At 38.1% G+C, this 19,592-nt stretch overlaps 1 protein-coding gene and 1 pseudogene across 6 annotated transcripts in view; both read right to left on the bottom strand.

Moving 5' to 3' along the window:
- B4GALT6 (beta-1,4-galactosyltransferase 6) overlaps nucleotides 1-19,592 on the bottom strand; it is a 64,019-nt gene that overhangs the window by 34,190 nt on the left and 10,237 nt on the right. For 3 of the 6 annotated variants that reach the window (XM_016933489.4, XM_523901.7, XM_016933488.4), the window contains exons 2-3: nucleotides 9,938-10,054; nucleotides 1,642-1,755 (exon numbers count right to left, since the gene is read on the bottom strand). The exons of 1 other annotated variant lie outside the window; for it this stretch is intronic. In XM_016933489.4, coding sequence (XP_016788978.3) covers nucleotides 1,642-1,755; nucleotides 9,938-10,037 — 214 coding nt within the window. In that variant the 5' untranslated portion in view covers nucleotides 10,038-10,054. The remainder of the gene's footprint in view (nucleotides 1-1,641; nucleotides 1,756-9,937; nucleotides 10,055-19,592) is intronic. 2 more of the 6 variants (XM_009433836.5, XM_063795569.1) reach the window with 2 other exon arrangements.
- LOC112206358 (U6 spliceosomal RNA) lies at nucleotides 12,980-13,069 on the bottom strand (annotated as a pseudogene).

The raw sequence follows: 19,592 nt of genomic DNA on the forward strand, positions 1-19,592 counted from the left end.
AGATACAAACCTATATGTACAAAGTATGCTTAAAAATCATGGGGCAGGGGTAGAAGATACACACAAAAAAAAGCTAAAATAATAGCCGTGTGGCTTCTGAGTGTTGACAGTACAGTATAGTGTTTTTTTTAAAATAATGATAATGTATTATCTTCATAATTTAAAAAATATATATTTAAAGTACAGTAGCTTTATCACTACCACATATTACACACAAAGGTTAAAAACAAAATAGTAAAATCATTAGAAGGAAATAAAGGTATTTATCTGTATGGCCTCTGGGTAAGAAAAGGTTTAAGACCAAAAAAAAGCAAAACACCTAAGTAAAGTTATTAAAAAATTTGAAAAGGTCATAATTTTAAACTTCCATAAAATAAAAGACAAAATAAAACAAGAAGCCTGGGAATGTGAAAAGATACTTACAAAACACATAGCAGACAACAGGCCACTGCCAGAATATAAAGAATTTCTACAGATCAATACCAACACACAATAACCAACCAGGAACTGATAAAGCCCATGATGCAGCAAGTCACAGGAGAGAAAATTTAAAAACACAAACATCGGAAAACTTACTCAAACCCACCAGGAATGAGGGAAGTGAAAATTGAAACAACGAGAAACCATTTGTTAATCTTTCAGATTAGCAAGAATTTAAAAGTCCATCAATATCAAAGTGGTACATTCATGCTTTGCTGTTAGGGATATAAATTGGTATAGCTGCTTTTGAGAGCAATTGACAAAATCTGGAAAACTTGAGCCAACCTACCCAGCAATTCCACCACTAGCCATCAACCCTCAAGTACACATGCATATACGCACAGGAAAACTCACACTCTGTTGTTCTTTATACATTATATATATATATATATATATATATATATATATATTTTGCTATTTTGTGATAGCAAAAATGTTGAAACCACCTAAATGTTCATCAGTGGGGAAACAGGTAAATGAGATGTGATACATTTATACAAAGACGTACCACACAGTAATAGTTAAGGGAAAAAAATTAGATCTATATGTAACAACATGGGTAGTTCTCAAAAAAGTATGTAAAAAAGCAAGTTACAAGAATGAAATGTACTTTATAGACCAATTTACATAATTTCTCCTTTGAAACAATATCTATTTTCTATACAGACATCTATCTATGTAAAAAACAATTTTCATAACTGGAAAGAATACTCAGCAAACTCTCAGTAGAGGTGAGGTTACTTCTGAGGAAGGAATGGGGAGCCAGCACTGGGGATGGTGGTCAAAAAGGACTGGCTTAATCAGGAACATTATAACATATTCAAAAGGAGACTACACATTAATTGCTCTCTTAAGCACTGTTTTAAAAGAACTTGGACATAGGTAAGCCGAAGTATTAGTTTTTAAAACTGGTTGGGAACAATATGGGTATTTGTCATTTTCCCCCTTTGTATTTTTCTTCAGCTTTTCAATCATCCCCCTTCAAAAAGCACTTTGCCAAAAAATAAATAAATAAATAAAAGTTCAAATAACATGCTGCATAATATAAACATTTGCACCCAGGTGCACATGACCTGCTCCTGCTGCACTCAAATCATGTGGTTTTTATGACTGTATTGTAACACAAGTAAACAGTTAAGTCAAAATTAGATGACGACTTACGCATATAAGGCAGCTTTTCTGGACAGGGGAGGTATGGTGAGTATGTGAAGTTTTCCGGGAGATACGTTGTTGTTTGAACAAGATAATCACTTGAATTATTGCCTTCGGGATAATCTTGGAAAGAGAGAAAAGAGTTACAAAAAAAAAAAAAGGCCTTTTGCTTTCTCCCTGGAATGAAATACGTCACTATCACTGGGAGAAAACTACAATATACAATCTACAGAAGTACTTAAAATCAATTATCTTTAAGGAACTAGAGAACAGCAAACTGCTGTGGGGAACAGACCTCTCAGCATGATTTCCCAAGAGACATCTAGAGAGCGGCACACCCTTATCCTTGCACACAGACGTAGCAGTCCCATTTGCAACCATGTGAGAACACCTGCTCCCGTCCCTCCCCTGGCTGAGCCCGATCTAAAGGGAGTGTGAAAGTACACCAGGGAATCCCCTCCACTATGGCACAGCCAGGGGTGTTCCAAACCGCTGCGTGCTGCTACTAGCATCCACAGAGCAGAGGGGTGGGAGTAATGTTTTCTTACCACCTCACACTGTAGAAACTGAGATTTACCCACTCAACTTACTTTTGTAATACAGCTCATTCTAAACCTTTAAGTTAGTCATTCCCAGCTTGTGGGCTGCAGCCCCGGGGGAGCCCTGGAGCTATTATTACATTAGGTCCATTATCTTTAGAGTCAGCAAATTAAACTGCATACAGGGCACCAAAGTCAAATGCCTGAGTTCAAATCCTTGCTCTAACACACTGTAGCTGTGTGATACAGGGCAGGACACGATGTAGCTTGCCATCTATGCCTACTTCATACTGTCATTTTTAAACTTCAATAAGACAAAATGTGTAAGGTGCTGAGAACAATCCCTGGCCCATAGAAATAGCTAATAACTGTAGCTATGAGCGATTAGAGATGAGCACCTGACCCATGAGACAGTCACAGGCTCAGGATTTTTGAATGTGGAACCAGAGAGATCACATTTCAGTCCCTTTCTGGAGCAAAGTTCTGAGACGCAAATCTAGACACACAGGTTTCCTGCTATGTAGGGAAGCTGGCCTAAGAGAATGACATCAACATGCAATGAGTGAAACGAGAGATGGAAACAGCTCATTAAACTACCGTCTGTCTCCTGGATCACAAACGATATACTACAGAAAGTGAAACTCTAGCAGACACTTTAGGAAAATGTGAAGATATTCTTTGAATCTTGAGTAATCTGCTCCAATGAGAGACAATGTAGAAGCTAAACCCTCTGACCATAGGGAAATGACAGAATCCTGCGAATTAGATAGGAAGTATGTGAGAGGAGCCAAAGAAAACTAAGCACCTCCCTTGCACACCTTTACCTAACATGAATATTCAGTCATTGTCACAATGGAGTTGGTGGGGATGCTGCCTAGGAGTCAGGACAGTACTTCAGGGCAGAGACTCACGCCACCTGCAAGGCTGCTGAATGAAAGAGGCCCTGCCACGGCTGCTAAGCAGAGGGTGTTGGGACGGGCAAAGGTTCCAGGCTGGGTATCAAGGAAGAAACAGAAGCCACAAGAGAAGGTCCAATTCCAAAGAAGTGCACGGAAACCCCAGTTACAAATTTCACAGGGCATCAGTAAGGTGTTAAGGTAAATGCATTCCCAGAAAACCCCAACATAGTAGAGACCAATGATGGTACAACTGCTAAGGCCTATCCTACCAGAAGTGGGAAAGCCCCAATGAGACAATCCTCCCCACTCTCCCTGGGCGAGTGCTGGAAAGCGTCTGACAAGGAAAATCTTCCAAATAACAAGGGGAGGAGAAATTCAGTGAACATTAATTGTTTTGTATGCCCAGTGACACCCCAAGACCACAGACAGTACACTGGTAGCCCACGCTCAATGTATTACCCATGTGTCTAAAAGATTTAAAGATACCAAGCAAAAGCAAGTGCAAGGAAGTCCAATAAAGTTCTGATTCTTTTCCTTTTTTTTTTTTTTTTTTGAGACAGGATCTTGCTGTGTCACATAGGCTGGAGTGCAGTGGCATGATAATAGCTCACTGCAGCATTGACTTCCTGGGCTCAAGTGATCCTCCTAGCTCAGCCTCCCAACTATTAATAGCTGGAACTACAATCATGCACCACCACACCCAGCTAATTTTGTATTTTTTGTAGAGACAGGGTCTTGCCAGGCTGGTCTCCAACTCCTCAGCTCAAGCAATCCTCCCACCTCAACCTCCCAAAGTGTTGGGATTACAGGCGTGAGCCACCATGCCTGGCCTGATTCTTTACTTAAGATGTTTTAAATATATATATCTACATATATACCAAAATTCTTGTTTTTTTGTTTTTGTTTTTGTTTTTAAAAAAAGGGCTTCTCTCTCTATGAGGACTCCTACTTTGCTAGTGGTAGCAGCAAGTGCAATAAGCATGAATTGGGTTTCTGTCACTCCCACCAAAACTGCTTAAGATTACTATTGTTATGAGTTTTGTGACAGTGTCTAGTCAAGTTCTTGATTTATACCTTAGAGTTACTTATTTATCTTCAATATTCCTGGAAAGGAAGATAAGGCATTCTTATTTGAGGGAGACAGTAACAGTAAGAAAAGAAAAAAAAAAAAGAATTCTTAAAAATAAGTTTGCCAAAATTTAAAAAATCAAATCAAAGCATTGTAGTAAAAAGTCAGAGCAATCTCCCAGAAAGATAGAAAGGAAAGAAAAAGAATTGAAAAACGAGAGAGAAATAATACATAATAGGAGTTCCAAAAAGAAAGGAAAATAACAGGAAGACAAATTATCAAAGAAATAATATAAAAATATTTTGGAGAAATGAAGGGTAAGATATTCCATACTGATAGTACTGCTCCCAGCAAGAGAAGAAAAACAAAGCTCCAAGATGCTCTTTGTAAAATTTAAAAATACAAAAAGATCCCAAAAGTCTCCAGAAAAAACTGGTCCATGAACAGTAACTGCCATCAGGATGGTCAACAGACTTCTCAAAAGCAGCACTGGAAGAGAGAAGACAATGGCATGGGAATTTTGGAAACCCCCCCTTAGCGTGGTCAACTCATGTGCCTAAGGGAAAATCAGCGATAGATTAAGAAGGCTCTGCAAATTGGGGGGAAAAAGAGTTAACAAGTAACATCAACAAAAATAAACAGATCTACAAAACCAACAATTACAACTAGACTCAAGAAAACAAACCATTATCTACATTCTCTTAACAACATCAACAATACCCATTTGAATTTAAATTGTGACATAATCATATTGGGGATAAGGATAGGAAAAATTGGGGTGAGACTATAATACTAAATGTCTTTCTTCCATAACAGTAGTTTAAATTGATAAATCAAGAGACAGCAGGATAGAAACATAAAGATAAATACAGAATAAATGGTTAGTTCTCTGAGGATTGGGACTCAGGGAGGAGTGAGCTAGGAGACTGTTATTACATTATACCCTTTTCTACTTTTAAAATGTAAAAAGTTCTACTTAAAATAAAAATGCAAGAATATGAATAAATGAGCAGTTAAAACAATAAATATTGAATGGCAAGTTCTTCATTAATTAGCTAGTGTGCGCTCTTGCTCTCTCACACACACACACACACACACAGAGCTCATATTATAGCTCTTGTTGCACATACCACCAGAAAAAAAGATGGGCTAGCTATATAGAGATGATAATTTTTCTGAATCTCTTCAATTTTTATTAAGGACATACTATACACTACACATTCACAGGAATGAGACAATAAATAAGGTTGTCCTTGGATGTACAACCATGATATAACAATATTTTAAAATACAAAAGAAAAAAAAGTAAGTTTGTCCCTGGGGGTCATCTGCCTTGAGATGTTACAAGGCTCATTTTCTTATAATCCTGAGGCAGAAAAATATCTACATTTTCATTCAATCCTTTTGTTAATGTCATGCATTAACTTTAAATAAGAGTATTTCCTTACTCTGCATAATTTATTAATTTTATCATTAATGCTTGGGCTCCTTCTCTTAGCCACATGCTATGATTCTCTGAACCCACATCCAACTCACAGAAGTGCTCGGCTCTCTAGACATTTCTGCAAAACAAACTATTAACTCCTTCTGGGGAGTCAGATGGCAACAGGAGGGCCAGAGAGAATTGTTCTACTTTTTATTTTAGTGCTAGAATGACTGAATCACAAAAGTAAACATTCCATCACTTTTATCAGTTTTTAAAGAACCACATTTAAGTGCCTTCAAGTTACGCAATATCATTATATTCACTTCATTGAATACAAAGTTTTAGAGCTAAACATGTGCTATTCTTGGCCACCTCCTAAGGAGCTCAACTCACTGCCAGACTTAGAGAAACACCTCCACACTCCTTCAGTACTCTGTCCAGTGGTATTTGTGTCTTCCCAATGTATTATGTGTATATAGTCTATCCGCCACCCCGGCCATTATTCTGAATATCTCTTTTAATTGAAATCAAATTATCTTTGATTTCTAGCACCTAATAAAAGTACCTACAACATAGTAGGAACATACTATAAATAAACACCTCACAAATGATAATACAGCCAATAATGATTTAAGCTTTTGGAGATTTTACTGTAATAAACCCACAAAATTGGCTGGGCGTAGTGGCTCACGCCTGTAATCCCAGCACTTTGGGAGGCCGAGGCGGGCGGATCACGAGGTCAGGAGATCGAGACCATCCTAGCTAACACGGTGAAACCCCGTTTCTACTAAAAATAGAAAAAATTAGCCGGGCGTGGTGGCGGGCGCCTGTAGTCCCAGCTACTCGGGAGGCTGCGGCAGGAGAATGGCGTGAACCCAGGAGGCGGAGCTTGCAGTGAGCTGAGATCGGGCCACTGCACTCCAGCCTGGGCGAAAGAGCAAGACTCCGTCTCAAAAAAAAAAAAAACCCCACAAAATCATTATTCCTACAAAAGTTGTTAGGTGAGCAATGTCCATCATGTATAACCACTGCTTTCAAAGTCAGGAAGCATTTTAAAAGGTTATGCATGACAGATGCATTTGGGAACCACCACAACTGCTATAAAAGGTAGACATTATTTCATCTAATGAATGGATAAAAATAAAATGAGCTCTGGGCCCCCTGCTTTCTTCCTCCCTTCCAGAAACACAACCAAAGAAAAGGCAAACAAACAATGAAAACTGCCAGATGGATCCCCTACTAATTCTCACTGGACCTTATCACATAAAGGAAAAGGAGAACAGCACCAAAGAAAACCTTTTAATGGCTTTATTTTCCTGCGAAACAGCAGCTTAAAACAGGTGTTAGAAACCGATGAGAGTCCTAGTCTGTTTCCCACTAACCTGTCTTGTCAGTCTGGCAGTGTCTGGGGGCCTCAATTCATGTACCCATCAAATGAGGAGGCATGCTGGGTTATTTCCAACAAACCTATCCACTCTAACATTGCATGGCCCTTATCTGCTTCAGTAATTAGATGAATTCACTGAATACATCTTGTTTTCATAATTTGACTGGCTCTGTGGGCTACATGGCACCATCTGATTATGAGAGTACATAATTTATTTACAAAAATAGTATACATCTATTTATATTTGATGCCACAGAAAGTCAGGTACAGGATTAAAAATCCCTTTTGGAAATCAAATGTGCTTATAACTATCACAATCTATTTATCATTTAGTGTTAAATTGTAAATGAGCCACTGCATATTAATCAATTCTCCTCTAGAGCTCAGTTAGCTTTTTGTACACCTCATAGGCCATTATCTTCTTTCTTGGATATTATATCTATAGAAGTCTATGTAGAAATAACCAGTTGCATTATAAATAACTTCATGTTTCCATCTCTCCCAGAGGCCTAGAGATCCTCATATTAAAGAAGACTGTTTTTCTTAATATTGTGTCTCCAATATCTGATTAAATATACTAACTATAATAATTATTTGTAAATGTTGGCTAAATGAACATGGCAGAGCCTCATTGCTGACTCAAACTCCATTCTTCCCTTTCCCCGTAGGTAACAGAATGCCAGTTTCACTAGAGTTCCAGCATACTCTGGTCAAGACTATATTTCCCAGTGTTATCGCATGTGGCCATGCAATTAAGTTCTAGCCAATTAAATGTACGAAGAAACACTGTGTGGGACCTCTGAGAAGGCTCCAGAAAAGAGATACCTTATTTGTTCTTCTTTGTTCTCGCTTTCCTCCTTCCTACTGACCCAAGTTCAAACACCAAGATGGCACCCAAGCAGCCATCTTAGACTATGAGTTAACCATGGAGCCACATGACAGATGGCAGAAAATGAAAAGTGTGTGATGACTTACTTTAAGGAGCCTCCAAAACAGCCACAGATATCCAACTTGCAGAGTTCTTTCACATGAGAACAGAAAGCCTCATGTGTTTAAACCACCACAGGCAGGTCTCTGTTACATCCAAACCTAATCCCTAATGTATACAATGACTGTTTCCTGAGAACAGTTTTACCATTAGTAAAGGAACCCTATGAAAAGTTTTCAAAGTTTCATAAAAGTAAGCAAACTTTAATCAAAGTATGCATTGGTTCTTTGGTCTTTATTGAAACTATGACTTGGTGAGAGGAGGAAAGGATTTTCCTTTTTTTTTAGTTGCAGGATACTATGGGGAAAGATTGTCTTGCCCATGTAATCATTCCTCCTAATCAAGCTCAACATCCACACATATACCTTATTCATACCCCCGGGAAAACAAGCTGATATGCACAAATTTTTAGCACTCACACAAATACACCAATTTAAAGATGGCTATTTCCTTTCAGTTGAACAAACTTTCAGTGAACATTTTTACAATCAACTTATTCAACCAGCACAAATCCTACAGAAGCTTTTAAAATGTTTAAACTTCTAAAATTGACCTACTATTCAGAAGACTCATTCATGCTAAAGAATAGTTAATGAGACTTTTACTGTAGAATTAAAACATCAACTATGTTGAGACAGTTCTTCTAAAAAAATTCCTTCAAGGTTAAAAAATTAAAATAAAACAAGAGTGTTTTGATTTGTGGCATCGTAAACATATTAGGCAAATGACTAGAATGGATTTTATAGAAGCACATGTGATATTAAATTGAGATCAATATGTCACAGTCTTGAATTTTTAGAAGGGTCTAAAACTATCACCCACCTTGACATACATTTAAGAAAGAACATCTACAGCTGAAAGACAGACTTTCTCTTAGTAGAATGTGTAGGTTTACAGTGACACAAGGAAGAATTACTAACACAAATTAAATCTTTATTTTTAACTGTTCAAAGTGAGACCATAAAGGGTACAACAACTGACAACCCCACTGAATCCTTTAAAGTAACACCTAACAATACCCTGGCAGACACTGTGGCAACCCTGCCATAAAAGAGCATTCACATTCTTCCACAACAGTGAAATCTATTTACATCAATTCTACCATCATTAAATTATCGGTTCAGCCTATTAGATTTTAACCTCCCGGGATTCTAATGGAGCTTCTACTTCCAGGTAACATTTTAAAGACAAGAGTAGGCCGGGCGCAGTGGCTCATGCCTGAAATCCCAGCACTTTGGGAGGCTGCAGCGGCCGTATCACGAGGTCAGGAGATTGAGACCATCTTGGCTAACATGGTGAAACCCCGTCTCTACCAAAAATAAAAAAAAAATTAGCCAGGCGTGGTGATGGGCGCCTGTAATCCCAGCTACTTGGGAGACTGAGGCGTGAGAATGGTGTGAACCCGGTAGATGGAGCTTGCGGTGAGCCAAGATCGCGCCACTGCACTCCAGCCTGGGCAACAGAGTGAAACTCTGTCTAAAAAAATAAATAAGTAAAATAAAAAGACAGGAGTAGCTACCAATTTCCAATTTTATAAAATTTCTCCTTTAGCTCCTTAAAAAGGCCATAACACTGTTAACAATCTTCTATAATTAAAAACAACTATTTTCTAGACCTAGCTGGAAGAACAACTTAGGAACTAGAATGAACATAAAGAGGGATGGTAGTATGGCTTACTAAGATGAATAAATTATTCTCTGGTTAATCTCTCTTAAATACAACATATGAATTGAAAAAGTAGAAGTTGCTTTCTATATTTTGTTTGCAAGAATTAACTTAAGTGTCTGTACAAAACCTCATCGCTTTTGTGACCACACGTTCATACATCCTAAAATAGGTAACAGTCTTGATTTGCACAGTAAAATAATCTACCAGGACGCTTAGGGGAAGATACCTTCTTCATCTTTAACAGGAAGTTACCTGAAGGCAAAACAGACTGTAAAAGATTTGGTTTACTGCTTTGTAACTACAAGGGGTTAAGCAGGAAGTAGTCTTACCTGTACCGTTGAGCGTACTGTTTTTATTTGTGTACAGCCTGATCATATGACCTATTGTTTTCACATTTTCTCTCAACATTATACCTCGAGCTTGTACCATAAAGAGATACGTGTTGGCTATAAAAGAAAAATAGAGAAAGAATGTCATAACTCAGTAAGCTTTTTTTATTTAATAAAATAATATTCAGAATTGGGGAAGTGCCCAATAAACATAAACTGACTCAATCAGCACGTCCAAACGCAAAACAGAAATATAAAATATTGCCTACTATAAAAACTGACAAAAACAAACTGATTTTTTAAGAACAATAAAAACAAAAAAAAGTTGAAATATCCACCTATCAAATAGAATGAAACTAACTGAACAAACTAAAATATCATAATGAACCCCCACATCTGTGATTTTCTACTATAAAATACACTTAGAAATTTCAAAAAGGCATTTTATTACAGATGCTCAATCCTACAGTTACAAAATTCAGTTTCTCTAATTATATATTAATTTCCTCCTACCAAAAACTTCACAAAAGCTAGGATTCCTTATAAATCCCATAATATCTAGTAGGAATAAAGATCTTGCAATGGTCCTGAAAATTCTTGATGTGTTTGCGGGGAGGGGTGATCTAGGATCAGTATCTGTTTGGGTCATTTCTAAGAGTTAATTAAACTTTTACACTCCCTTTCAATCACAAATCTTTCTACCAGGATGGTAAAAGCAAATAAAATCAAAATCAATGTGTATTTTTAAAGCAGCTCAATTTAATTATTCACAATAAGTGCTTCAAAAATAGGCCCCAAATTTCTTCTGCTGGGAGAAACTGGTAAATTGACAAAGCTTTATCGCAAAAATCCCTAACTTTTGAGATGTCCAGACTCCCCAGAGGCATAGAACTAAGTCAGAAACTCCTTTCCTGGTCCCAATTCTGTTAGTGCTGTGCATAACTTTGCACAGCTCCTTGGATCTCAGTTCCCTCGTTTTCACAAGGCAGGTGTGCAAGTAGTGCATTCTTCTTTAAAGTCTCTAAACACAAAGCTAAAAAATCATAAACTCCATTCAGATGAGAGGCAGAGGCTCACTATCATGGCAAAAACCAAGAAACTGCAAGCCTCAGTTAATGACTCAATTTTAAGATAAGCTGTCTCTGAATACAGTAATGACACTCTCCAAAGATGAATGCTGAATGAAAAAAATTAGGAATGCTGACTAATTTTCTAAGTGCTGCTCCAGTTTCTCAAGATGGAATAGAGGGATGAGAGAAATTTAATGTTTACTACCTTCTTTCCCACTTTTTATGTAAATGTGAACTTGCTCAAAGTACACATGAAGAGAGCATAAATTAAACTACTAGAAAAGCAGAGTAAAATAAAACTTTTCTTTCACCTCCAGAAAAAAGAGACAAACAGAAATCCAGGTTTCACGTAAGCTTTACAGATACCTTTTTTAAAAGCATGTCTACAGGCTTTCTAGAAAGTAGTCTTATAATTAGATTTAACTTGCCTACACCTGAATTTACTATACTAGTTTACAAATACAACACATTTTGACTACATTTTTGTACTTAAGTGGACTTTAAAAGAATGAAGACTCACGCCTGTAATTCCTGGGAGGCCGAGGTGGTTGGATCATGAGGTCAACAGATCGAGACCATCCTGGCCAACATGGTGAAACCCCATCTCTACTAAAAATACAAAAAAATCAGCTGGACGTGGTGGCGCGAGCCTGTAACCCCAGCTACTCAGGAGGCTGAGGCAGGAGAATGGCTTGAACCCCAGAGACAGAGGTTGCAGTGAGCCGAGACTGCGCCACTGCACTCCAGCCTGGGCGACGGAGCAAGACTCCATCTCAAAAAAAAAAAAAAAAGAATGAAGAACACAGTCATAAAAAAGAACAAAATCATATGCTTTGCAACAACATGGATGCAGCTGCAGGCCATTATCCTAGCGAATTAACACAGGCACAGAAAACCAAATACTGCATGTTCTCACTTGTAAGTGGGAGCTAGACACTGGGTACTCATGAACAAAAGATGGCCAACAACAGAAACTGGGGACTACTACAAGAGGGAGGGACAAAGCGGGGCAGAAGTTTAAAGCTACCTATTGGGTACCATGCTCACTACCTAGGTGGCAGGATCAATTATACTCCAAACCTCTGCATCATGCAATATACCCATGTAACAAAGTTGCACATGTATGCCCTGAATCTAAAATAAAAGTTGAAATTATTTAAAATAAATAGACCATATGGGGGAAAAACTTATTCATACAATTTAAATATATATTCATAAGTAAGGTTTGTGGGTTTTTTGCCATCTATGTTTTTGTTCTTAATGTTAGTTTCATAAAATAGACTGTACACATTGCTGTCATTTTCTTAACTCTGAAACAACTGATATAGTGTGGCAGATATTAAGCCCTTAAAAGTTTGAATTGACTTCTCATAAAAAGTCATCTAAAAGTTGTAATCTGGCCAGGCGTGGTGGCTCATGCCTGTAATCCCAGCATTTTGGAAGGCCAATACAGGCGATCTCTTGAGGTCAGGAGTTTGAGACCAGCCTGGCCAACATGGTGAAATGCCGTCTCTACTAAAAAATACAAAAAAAAAAAAACTAGCCAGGCGTGGTGGCACACGCCTGTAACCCCAGCTACTCGGGAGGCTGAGGCAGGAGAATCACTTGAACCCAGGAGGCGGAGGTTACAGTGAGCCGAGCCAGGACTGGGCCACTGCACTCTAGCCTGGGTGACAGAGCGAGACCCTGTGTCAAAAAAAAAAAAAAAAAAAAAGTTGTAATCAGACACCTGTTCCAATTCCTCTCTGTCCATGTATCAGTTTGTTGATTTGTTGAATGCCTGCCCTCTGCCAGAAACTGTATTAGGTGTATTTCAGTTTCTATTTATTCTTGATACAATTTGGAGTATTTTGTCCCAGAGATTCAAAGTTTCACTGAGATATTCAAATTAGGTAAAGTTGTGCATAACTTACATAATTTTTGAATCTCTTCTACTTTTGATTTTTAATTGTGTTTTCTCCCCTTTTGTATTTAAAATTTGAAAATAAACATGTCATCCTTGTGCAGGGGCCATGTTAATCTCTGTATTGTTCCCATTTTTGTATATTTGCTGCCAGAGCAAGCACTCCCTTTTATTTTTATAAGACTTGTCATATTTGTGTATTCCGTTGCTTATACTTAATCTGTCTTGAATATCTCAATTCTTTTTTCCTCTATTTTTAAATGTATTAGTTCCTGATCTTATTCTTGTATAGACTTTTTTCTAATTTCTTAATCCATATTAATTTTTTAATAATGAAAGTATCTACAGCAACAAATTCATCTTTGGTAACTACAAAAACATGGAAGAAAAGAGATGAAGAGAAAAAAGAAAACTAAAAGAACAGCCAACCAAAAATGCAGGAAAATGTTCAATAGAAGACAAGCTAACATTAACAACTCTGCCTAAGTGAAGACCCAAAGTTCAACTGAAATTATGTGGGCGGGGCAGCATCACATAGATTACTAATGACACCTGGTTTGCAGCACCTTGGATTATTTAATCCTAAAGTTACATATGAAATTTGTTGTCAGTAATATAAACATCTTATATTTGTGCTACACCAAACTGTGAAAAGAAAACCTGCCACAAAGTACTAGAACTCAGCCTAAGGCAAAAAACTTGTACTTCCAGGACTGACCCTGGCCTAAGAAATGAGATGCTAAGTAGAAGCATTATATGCATTATTATGTTTCCTGGAAACAACTTTTTAAATTATACAACTTGTAGGTAACAAAACTGTTAAAAATGATTATTATTATTTTTTTTTTTTTTGAGACAGGGTCTCACTCTGTCATCCAGGTTGGAGTGCGGTAGCTCCACCTTGGCTCTCCGTAACCTCCACCTCCCAGGCTCAAGCGATCCTCCCACCTCAGTCTCACAAGTAGCTGGAACTGCAGGCACCTGCCACTATGCCCACCTAATTTTTTGTATGTTTTGTAGAGACAGGGTTTCTCCATGTTGCCCAGGCTGGTCTCGAACTCCTGAGCTCAGGCAATCCGCCCGCCTCAGCCTCTCAAAGTGGTGGGATCACAGGCATGAGCCACCGCACCAGGCCTTTAAAATGATTTTTTATGGTACCTCTAACAAAGGTGAATTATTTACCAAAAGAGTGCATTTACTATTCATTAGATGAATGAAGACCAAAATTAAGAAAAGCTACACACCAATTTCTCCAAATAGAAAATCTATTCCTTTATTCCAAATCATTTACAGCTAATTGAGTTACATTCCTCAGGTTAATGGTCCTCATGGGTTTAATCCCTAAAGACCAAAAGCCATTAGGGAATGAAGCTGTGTTTAAACAGAAAGTGGCTGTTAACCGGAAGAAAGTGCTATGTCACAGGGTTGCAAGACACACTAAACCAGCATGAGAATGGTTCCAATTGTCTGCTTTCCAAACATAAAACTATGTTAACCCAGACCCAAAACTTGCTTATTAGTAGTAGTATAAAATGTAATGTCTTTTATTATTATACTTTAAGTTCTGGGGTACATGTGCAGAATGTGCAGGTTACATAGGTTTACACATGCCATGGTGGTTTGCTGCACCCATCAACCCGTCACCTACATTAGGTATTTCTCCTGTTATCCCTCCCCTAGTCCCCCAACCCCCGAGAGGCCCCAGTGTGTGATGTTCCCCACCCTGTGTCCATGTGTTCTCATTGTTCAACTCCTACTTATGAGAACATGCAGTGTTTGGTTTTTCTGATCTTGTGATAGTTTGCTAAGAATGATGGTTTCCAGCTTCATCCATGTCCCTTCAAAGGACATGAACTCATCCTTTTTTATGGCTGCATAATTCCATGGTGTATATGTGCCACATTTTCTTAATCCAGTCTATCACTGATAGACATTTGGGTTGGTTCCAAGTCTTTGCTATTGTGAACAGTGTCACAATAAACATACGTGTGCATGTGTCTTTATCATAGAATGATTTATAATCCTTTGGGTATATGCCCAGGAATGAGATTGCTGGGTCACATGGTATTTCCAGTTCTAGATCCTTGAGGAATTGCCACACTGTCTTCCACAATGGTTGAACTAATTTACCCTTCCACCAACAGTGTAAAAGTGTTCCTATTTTTCCACAACTGCTCCAGCATCTGTTGTTTCCTGACTTTTTAATGACCACCACTGTAACTGGCATGAGATGGTATCTCATTGTGGTTTTGATTTGCATTTCTCTAATGACCAGTGATGATGAGCATTTTTTCATATGTCTGTTGGCTGCATAAATATCTTCTTTTGAGAAGTGTCTGTTCATATCCTTTGCCTATTTTTTGATGGGGTTGTTTTTTTCTTGTAAATTCAAGTTCTTTGTAGATTCTGGATATTAGCCCTTTGTCCGATGGATAGATTGCAAAAAATAAAATGTAATTTCTTATTGGCAAGTCTTTAGGTAGAGAAAATCCTTGTCTAAAATTTCTATTCCAATTTATAAGAAACCCTCATTTCATAAAACTAATAGGGAAACCTACCACTGCTTAATTAAAACCATGCTGTGTGTTCTCTAATTTCATTCATTTTCTATTTGACTCTGCTTTGTGAGACATAAATCTAACTTCTTTACCAGTTCTGCTTCCCAGAGGGTAACAACATCAGAAAAAAATTTAAAACATAGAAAGAATAAAACCTATCTTCAACAGTTTATGAAAGCTTTTAGGCCAGGCATTCTATCCTGAGTTTATGAGGCAAACTTGTCTAATTCTTCACTTAAGAAAATTAAGGGACACATCTGCTATAAAACTGTGCCTCCCAGCCCCTTTCCACATCCAGCTTTGCTCACTAACAGTGCTGTAAGGATTCAAGATAAGAAGAACATGCCTGCCTGCAGGGATCTAGAACTGTTTCCTGGGCTTCGCAGGACACCAACGCAGTATCCCTGTGATCCTGATATCTCTGTTCCTAGCTGCTATGACATGCTGCCACAGTTCCCAGGTCTCTTAACAAAAGTCTAGTGAATAAATGATTTTGAGAGGGAGATGATGATCTTGGTCAGGCAATCTGGGATGCAGTTATAAATGTAGGACTGAAGCTACAAGAGGGCTAGAAATACCATTTGGGGAGACATTCGATAAATGTAAAACCTGGAACTATCGTGATAAATTCCCAGAGGAAAAATTATCCAAAAAGGAGATAAGAAGGTGAAGATCTGATGTATGAAGACAGACCACAAATAGGCAGCACAAAGATAAAAGATCCCCAAGTGAATTAATCTCAGCTTGAACACAGTGAAAATGCTAATGGACTAAAGAAGAGGGAGAGGTAAACCACGTGAAATGCTGCAGATGCTAAGGAGAAGGACTTAAAAACAACAGCTTAAAAAAATTCAGCATACTCTCTTTGTCAAGCATACTTTACATATACTAACCTATTTAATCCTCACAAGCAATTCTATAAGGCAGGTACTATTATCCCCATTTTTCAGATAAAGAAATTGAAGCATGGAGTTGCATAACTTGCCACAGGTCACAGAGTTGTTAGTAAGTGGTGGAGCCGGAATTCAAATCCCAGCAGTCTGGCTCCAGCAAGCTAGCCCTTGACCATCACACCATTTAGCCTCTTTAAAAAGCCTACAGGAGATCACTGTAAGCCTTCAAGACAGCAGCTTCAGGAAGCAGTGGAAACCAAAGGAAAATAGTAAAGATTTCAGTGGATACTGACAAAGTGAAAGCAGCAAGTTTCAGAAAAGGAAAATAAGTGATTAGCAAGGTCAAGGGAAGGTTTTCTGGAAGAGCAGGGCCCTGAGCATGTCAGCAGCCTGAGTGGAAAAAACTAGAAGAAAGGGTGAATAATTTCAGGCACTAAAAGAAGCAAGAGGAAGGAGAGAAAACCATTCTGTTGGTGGGAAAGTTTAAGCAGAGGCTGAAGTGCACAGGGGCAGTGCACACCCAGGGAATGACAATCTGCCCTGAGTGGAGATGGGTAGTAACGGAAGTTAGGAAGGGTCAAGCGGATGGAGAGTTTAAAAAAAAAACAAAGGAGAGTGAGAGGACGAGAAGTCATTGTGAGGATGAGACATAACTGTTAACAGAGGTGAGAAAGTTCCAGAAGCAGAAGGTTAAGAAGGCTGTGGTCTGGAGAGGTGCAAGGGAGAGCAGGCCACAGCTATGCTGACACCCAGGGCATGCCCAGGCGGAGTGAAGGCAGAAGACAAGAGCTAGACATCCTGGTGGTCAGCAACGAGGACGGACGCGGGGGACAAAGTGGAAGGCAATATTCAGAATTGAGCACTGACTGCCGAAATCTTCCAGGGATATAGAATCTTGGCAGGCATAGGTTTCTGAAGAGCAGAAGATGAACTAACATTTACTAAGTGCTGAGTTTGGTCAGGCACTGAGCTGAAGTCCACATATAAATATATGTTAAGTACACATACACAATTATATTTCCTTTAATTCTTACAACCACCTGGAGTTGGCTGACTGGAAATCCCCAAAAAGATATGCCCACACCCTAATTCCCAGAACCTGTGAATGTGACACTCGGAAAGGGGTCTTTCCAGATGCAATTAAGCTAAGGATTCTGAGACGAGGAGATCATCCTGGATTACCCAGGTGGACCCTAAATCTAATGGCAAGTACTCTTCTAAGAGAAAGGCAGAGATTTCACACACTCTCACAGACACACACACACACACACACACACACACACACACACACGAAGGCAATGTGAAGACAGAGGCAGTGATGTGGCCACCAGGCACCTGAAGCTGGAAGTCGCAGAAGGATTTTCCCCAGAGCCTCCAGAGGGACTGTCCTGCCAACACCTTAATTTCAGACTTCTGGCCTCCATAATTCTGAGAAAATAAACTTGATGTTTTAAGCCAACATGTGGTAATGTGTTATGGCAGCCTTAGGAAAATAACACACCACCCCATAACAGGTACAACTTTCTCCATTAGAAGATGAGAAAACTAACTCAAAAGAAAGTTAACATAAGTAGAATTAAAAACTCAGGATTCAAGCACAAGCCGGAGTGACTCTGAGGGGAAGGGATTTGGAAGAAACGTTGGTTCAAGGCCACAGACGAGAGGGAGAGACAAGGAAAAAGAAATCTTCATTGTAAAAAGTTATGAGGGAAGTGAACATATGAGAGATAAACCAGATTTCCTTTAATACAAAGAGGAGAAGAAAGCCAGAAGAGATCCTTAAAAGTTACAGAAGAGAAAATTATTTCCCATATTATCTACAGAACACTGGAAATAATATGGACAAAAGTGAAAAACTTAATGCACCACTCAATAATAACTACAGATATGTGAATCAGGTATCTCTTTCTAAGAATTTCTAAGAATTTATGATAATCTTCTAAATATCTGTTTCTGATGCTGAAAATTTTTCTTCTTTCCCCATCTAGCCTCTTGTTCAATAAATCCCAAGAATTACTCATCCATGTGGGTAAAGGAAAATATGTTATCTTCAATAACAATGGTGTAAACCCCAAAGTTAGGCCAGATTATATATGAAATATTATTCATACTACACCTAGGACTAAGGAAGGTATTACTTGGATTAAAAACAAAAAATAACAAATGTCAAGGATGTGCCAGGCTGTTTAAAAAAAAAAAATTCTTTTATGTCAAAGTACTATTTGTCTGACCATGGTGACAGTAATTCAAAACCATGTATGAACTCAAGGAAATCTGCAGTGCAAATTATTACTAACATATAATATCCTTACCTCTACTTTTCAAGTTATGAGCTGACAGAGTCTGCAAGAATTCTGTGTTCAGAGCCCCACTTTATCAAACAACAAATACAATGATCACATACAGGAGATCTATTTCAGATCTTAGCTAACAACTCAAGCTTTGCAGATGCAAATACTAAAAACTGACAAGAAATTCTTTGTAACAGGTGTCTTTACAATTTCCACTCTGCAGTTTAACAATTTTAAGTTATTTCTGGAGAATCTTTGTGTTTGAATACTGATCAAGGTTAAACATTTTTAAATGAAAACTGACTTTTCCAATGATCTTACTAAAAATGTTCAGGGTGGAAACATGTTTATCCACGTTTATTGAGTGTTTGCCGTTTACCAAGCAATGCCAAAAGTTAAGGGGCCATCTGGCTTCCTCTGTAAAGAACCAAGATCCTGCAAAGGCACAAACTGTCTAAAACATCAGAAGGACTTTTGCAACAACCAGATCATTAGTTCAGCCTACTTTAACCCTAGTTGATAATTCAAAAAGTAGACTCTGAACCTAGTGATATGAAAACACTATCTAACAAAAGATAACTATCAGCCTTGTCACCTGCTAAGGCACTGTGTAATTCACTTAAAATAATAACTATATAGCTTTTTTTAAGCATGACAGGAACCCTAAGAGAGTTATGAATCACACTGGGGAAAGTGGAATCAGGAGGAAATGAAGAAATCAAGGAAGGAAGAATGCAGGAAATTAAACAGATCTTAAAAATTTAATCAGGAAACTAACTTAATGACATTACAGACTAAAAGACCAAGCTATAAATAAGCAGGCCCAGGAAACATTATAAAGTTGTTGAAAATTAGTGATGTCAGAGTATGTAAGTGTACAGTGTATAAGAAGTCTATCAAAATGAAGTAAAATGTGAACTATTTGAATGTTTTATAATCA

The sequence above is a fragment of the Pan troglodytes genome, chromosome 17 (genome assembly GCF_028858775.2).
Source record: "Pan troglodytes isolate AG18354 chromosome 17, NHGRI_mPanTro3-v2.0_pri, whole genome shotgun sequence".
Taxonomy (NCBI): domain Eukaryota; kingdom Metazoa; phylum Chordata; class Mammalia; order Primates; family Hominidae; genus Pan; species Pan troglodytes.